Raw genomic sequence first — 6,157 nt, forward strand, 5'->3', positions numbered from 1 at the left:
CCCTGATATGCTCAATTTAAGTTCATTTGAGTGTGGCATCGATGATAACATGCAATTTTGAAACAGTAAATCCTGTTAAGCTTTCAACCCAGAGGATGAATGATCCATTAATCGGCTCAACTCAGCTTGTTTACAGCCCCACATGAGTACAAGTTCTTGTTACTCTAAAACAAGCAATAATCACACAGCAGAATAAATTGTACAATCCAAACAGTATCTCATTCTACAATCAGGGATGCAACACATTGATGCTCAAAATTCTGGCTGTGCCACTCATCAATATGCAATCCTAGAACCCAGGGAGGACTTACAATGACAATAACAACATATACTATGTGGGATTGGTTATATGCATTTTAACTTGCCAATTATTTTTATTTATAACCTTTTTTTTAACAAAACCCTTATGACTCGAGTAACTCGGAGAGCCACTTGCAGAAGTAAAACTATTCTGAGTTACCAGCGCCTCATCTGGTGAGCTTAGAACACTTTGAGAACTCATATATCTGGCAAATAGATAAGGAATCGTTCTTCTTTGCGGCTCTTCTGAGATGCTCGTAGCCTGACAATTACTTGCACTTGATGAGATGCCGGTGGAAGTACAGTCTAAGTCTACTGCCATTGTTGCTTCCTCGGACAGTGAATGACTTGCAGAACTGAAATTGGCATCTACCATAATCGCCTGCTCTGAGAATGAGGATAAACAATGGTGTGAACCTTGTCTAAGCTTCTCATGTGTAGCCTCTACATGAAAGCAAAAGAGAAACTTGCTATAATACTCCCAAAGAATCATCTGTTAGCACCCACTGTTGCATAATGTATAGTATCATCTATCCTCGTACACTTTGTGGAAAAGCAAATATCAGGATGTCATTGTAGAAAAACAAACACTATTACTCAAATTCCTTAAAGGGCTTCTTCTCACAATTGATCATACAAAACAACTTATCAAACTTTAATTCTACTAGGTGAGATTAGCTACATGAATTCTAGTTCTATAGTTATTTCTATCTAGTCATATCATATGTAAGGCTCTTTTAACTCATCATATCCAATAATTTCTTACCAAGGTATTCTTGATCTTTCTCTACCTCATTTACTAAAGATTTGTTTCATTTCATCCACTCTCCTCAAAAGTGTTATTGATCTTCTTTTCACATAACCTTGTTATCTTAATCGTGTTTCACACGTCTCATTTTCTATAGATATCACTTCAACCTTTTACTAAAAATCAAATATTATATAATTACATGAATGTAGTGGATTGCTACACTAGAACCACTGGGGGGCAGGGGGGAGAGAGAGACACGCATTACACATGAATAGTAGTAAGGATAAAATTCAGTTCAAACAAGAATTTTCACAACAAACATCCATAAGTGTATAGGAGCCAATATTAACATAGATAACATCCTATCTTCATTTTTCTCAACCAACAAAACATCGACAAATAACAAGGTATGTTTTAAAGGAGGGAAGCACAAGTAAAGAAGACAATGAGGAGATTGAAGCCAAATTGTTCATCCTTTTGGTTGAGTTAGAAGAAAAGGAGGAAATAGATAACTATTTGTTAAGAAAATTAATTATTTAGTTCCCTCATCCATTAAAAAAGGTATGCATACTGAAATTTAATTTCCATTTCTTTCAAAAACCCTTGCTTCAAAATAGCACTAAACCCTCCGTGACAGAGCACTTGTTTCCATTACAGAAAATGACAGCAAAAAGTTTAATTGAGTGACATGATAAAGTAGTTATACTAAATGTTAGGCAATCGTTTTGACATTATTTATTAGATAATTACACTGACACCACTGATGCAGAATCAACATGGAAATAGATTTTCTCATGGCCATATAGAATCATAATAGGAACCCACAAATTTAACATGATTTGGCAAGTTGTCTACGTTCACAGGCTATACGAATAACAGGTTACAAAAAAGATAAACTATCTCACACTCAACCCAATAACCCCAACAAACCCAAACTTACAATCTCATTGAGAACTTTCATTCTCTATGCTACATTCTAATTATTGTACCCTATTGCAATCTGATAATCAGACACGCAGCTTTGTTTATAGAGAGAACAAGATAGGTGAGAAATCTTAATTAAACTCATTGAGTTTTGGATTGATTATTATACAAATCATATCTTTATCATATTTTTAGGTTAGGTTATCTAAATATGAATTCAAGACAATCTCAACCCTAAAAATATTCAAGAACAACTAAAAACCAAACTTCGGCAGTGAAATGGATACATTTCATGTTCGTGGGTACAAAGACAGGATCCATATGCAGTCATTAGCCAAGGAAATATACTATACATATATACTACTACAGTACAATACAGCAAAATGGCCAAATGAAAGAGAATTCAGGCGGCCCAGTTGCAAACTCCACAAATCGAACTAAGCATAGCCCTAGAATCAAGAATTTCTTCATTTTCGCACGCCACTATCAGAAGGGAAGCTATTTGCAGAACTGACAGGGGAACAACAATCCAGCAAATCAATTTTCAATTTGCCAAACTAGTGAAGAAAGAAGAGAAAGATGATTAACCAATTCGAGAGAGAAGCAGGGAGAGACAAAAGGGGTTGTGTACCGTAGACTGAGAGAGAATCATGCTTGATGATCTTGGAAGGCGACCTTTCCAGTTCCAAAAATTCAAGCGAATTCGACGGAGGCCTCTGCCCTCCCAGCATCACCCTTTCTCTCTCTTCCCACAGATTTTTAGAACTGCTCTTTGATTTGACCACCAAAAATGAAGCGGGAAGCAAAGCGGCAATGTCTTCTTGAACACTTAAGAGAGACTGTGTTCTGAATAGTTAGGCCAACTGTTATATATTAATAGTATATGTGGGATCCACATCTACACATAAAAGGGCAAAAAAGAAGTGAACAGTAGACAACAACGATGGCGGAAGTAGGGGCCGTCGTCGGCTCCGGAGCCAAGTCCCAGCGCCGTGGATTCGTGAGCATGGCCCAAATCGAACGGCGATCTTTTGTATAATCTTCGTGTTCATGTGTTTGCTGGCTATTGTTTCAATCGCTTCGGTTGTTCTGCGTTCTAAACGGAGGCCTTCGCCGGCGGAGGAAGACCCGGCGGCGCTTTATCTCCGGCGCCAAGGGTCCGCCAACCTCCTGCCGCCGGTGCTCACCTATGAGGAGCTCGGTGGAAGCCATCCAAGAGGGCTTCTCTTGGTCTACGACTACGTCCCGAACTGAACCCAGCCGAGCACCTCCATGGAAGCAAGAATTTACAGAAAAGGGTCTTCGTCCCTCTGAGCTCGATACCCAGTTGCAGAAACTTGTCGAGGAATCCGAGAATATCGCCGTGGCATCCCTGTTCGAAACCAAACTTCAGCCCCGCCCCTGCAATCGATCCGCCATCGCCGACGATTCCTCCGTTTTCCGCTTCTTCTCCGGTCGTCTGCACCAGTCGACTTCCACCATCATCGCTTTCCACCCTCGCCATCGACTGCCATCTGGTTTTTCTGATTGTCGCATCCTGTCGTCCGATTGCCTCTTCGACTTCCGCCACCGCCGACTACGGCCCGTACTCCTTCCGCCATCGTCGCCGTCGACTGTTCACCTTCTTTAAAATATTACAGTTTATTATGTTATATTAAAATATAAATTTCAAAATATTTTTGGTACCCCCACTTATAATTATTTAGTATGAAGTATGTTAAAAATTAATTTGTCGACGTTCAGAATTAGTCGATCATAATTCGTAGGCTCACAATGAGAAGCTTAGCACAAATGCAAAGACGAATTGATAGAAACAAAGATAAATGGTATATAGAAAAATTTTACATGAGCTAGAACGATACCTATTTCACGACTGTTCTCTGAATATTCCGATAGAATAACATTATATTATTCTTGTTTTTTCTCTTTTTTTTATAATAGTATTTTTTATCCCTATTTATAATAAAGGAAATTTACAATTGCATAAAATCTAAAAATGGAAAAATGACCTCATGGGGACAAAATGTCATTTATCAACTCCATAAAATCGAGAATAAACTCCGTATTACTAGGGATTTAATTTACCTCAGATAAAGTATGTGAGTTCCTGTATTCGGTCATTTAGTAACAATGTTGTTATGCGAACTGAATGGTTAGACCAACGAGTTGGAATCATCATTGAGAGTTCGCTTAGTTGGCCCTGGGAGCTCGTTGGAGTTCACTTGGTTTTATAGTCTGAGCTCGAGTTTCAATGAGATATGATTTTGTTCTGACGAGCTTGGCCTTGGATCTATTGGACTTTAGGCGATTAGATCAGCCTATTGGGTCAAGCCCAGTCTATATGAAGTAGTGCGAAAAATACACTAATTACATTTTTAAATATTAATTAAGTTAAAAATCAATTATAAATAACACAATTCAATTATAACTTTTATAAAAAATAGTTTTTGGCCTCAACTGACCAAGTCTTTGGGTCATATTTTATACACTAATTACATTTTTAAATATTAATTAAGTTAAAAAATCAATTTAAACTAAAATTAATCATATATAAATTATTTTTTTTGATAAATAAGATATATTAACAAAAAAAAAAAAGCATAAAAACTACAAAACAAAAGTAAAGACATACCCCGCAAATAACAAAGATACAACCAACATCTAAGCCGACACTCAAAAGAACCAATTCCTCAAAACTTGAGGAAGAATACATCAACTCTGATATTACAAAGAATCTAAGATAACCCGCTACATTCGTCTTTTTCTTGACTTTCTGCATATCGAGTTTCTTCTTTCTCTCTTGTTTTTACTGGATCTTAAACTTCACCAAGACATACTCAGAACTTGAGCTCCTAGACTAATCACCAAATGAAGTCGCTTCCTTCTCTACCCGATCTCTCTTGCCCTTGATCATTGTCTCTATAGCCTCCTTCATTGTCACCTCCAAACTCCTTGTCTCTCCTAGGAGAATGAAATTTCCTGACTTGAGAATATTCTTATTTTCTCCTTTACCAAAGAACGAAAACAATTCGCCATCGACATTCCTACGTCAATTAGCAGAATAGAATAGGATTTAGAGGCTCGTTGTGCAGTTTGAACCAACCAAATAGATGTTTAAATTGAACAAACAAACAAACGAATTTTCTTTTAAAAAATTAAACCAATAAAAAAATTGAAAAAACAAAAAAAAATAATATCATTTTTTGATATTTCGATCAGTTTGATTATTTCAATTTTTTTTTAATATGGAGACCAAACTGAATTGAAATAATTAAAATTGTCAAACTTAGAAATCAAACCAAATTGACCTACAACTTAAACGGAATCAAACTGACAATTTTAACCAATTCAATTATTTCGATTTAACTAAATCGTTGTTCACCCATACCTTTCCATTCTAAATCATTTAAAATTAATTTCAATAATACTTAACTAATAACCCCAAATATTTTGTTATCATAACTTATCATATTTTTTTATTTATTTCATTTATTAACACATTAAAATTAGAAAAAATAAAAACAATCAAGTATAGTATTGATGAATAGAACAAGAAATAATATACGAACATTAATTCCATTATATGAGTTTAATTGTATTGATTTTTAATTTACCAATCATTTATATTAAATTGTACTTAATTTTTTTTATAATTTGAATCATTTGCACAGAAATTCTTGTAATTTAAAAATTATTATGAATATTTTTATGATTTAAATTTTTCATATTGGCACTTCTTTTGTCACAAATAGCATCAATTAAACATTAGTTAAATTAGATAAAACTAATTAAATATAAATTAAGCTAATTGAACTAAAATAAGCCAATGAACAAACAAACAAACAAACAAAAACAACAAGTGCTCCGAAAGGAACCATCGACTAAAAACAATCCATTAAAAGGAAGTCACTAAAAAAATTTATTGGTCTGTGGGTTCTTTTTAATTATGAAAACCCATCGATAATAGTTAATGAGTTTTTCAGATACAAATATTATCAGACAACCATTATCTTCAACCTTGTTATCTCGTCATTATATTACCATCGTTCTTAGGTCTAAAGTATATTATATTAGTGAGCTCATCAAGTCTTTGTTGTCTCTAAATCTAAATTTAGTCGTTTGCCCTCTTGACTTTTTTTTTTTCTATCCCCAATCTTCACTAGAACTCATTTGCCGTCAACT

At 35.1% G+C, this 6,157-nt stretch overlaps 1 protein-coding gene across 2 annotated transcripts; it reads right to left on the minus strand.

Annotated features, from left to right (window-relative positions):
* Window positions 1-76: 76 nt before the first annotated feature.
* LOC127791060 (uncharacterized) lies at window positions 77-2,928 on the minus strand. Of its 2 annotated transcripts, none has more exons than XM_052320802.1 (2): window positions 2,607-2,928; window positions 77-687 (listed from the first exon to the last, which is right to left on the minus strand). In XM_052320802.1, exons 1-2 carry the CDS (start codon window positions 2,704-2,706, stop codon window positions 332-334), a joined length of 456 nt encoding a protein of 151 aa, XP_052176762.1. In that variant the 5' UTR covers window positions 2,707-2,928; the 3' UTR covers window positions 77-331. The 2 variants fall into 2 exon arrangements, with proteins under 2 accessions (XP_052176762.1, XP_052176761.1); XM_052320801.1 differs by having other exon boundaries at window positions 90-744.
* Window positions 2,929-6,157: the final 3,229 nt, after the last annotated feature.

This window comes from Diospyros lotus, chromosome 14 (assembly GCF_014633365.1).
Source record: "Diospyros lotus cultivar Yz01 chromosome 14, ASM1463336v1, whole genome shotgun sequence".
Taxonomy (NCBI): domain Eukaryota; kingdom Viridiplantae; phylum Streptophyta; class Magnoliopsida; order Ericales; family Ebenaceae; genus Diospyros; species Diospyros lotus.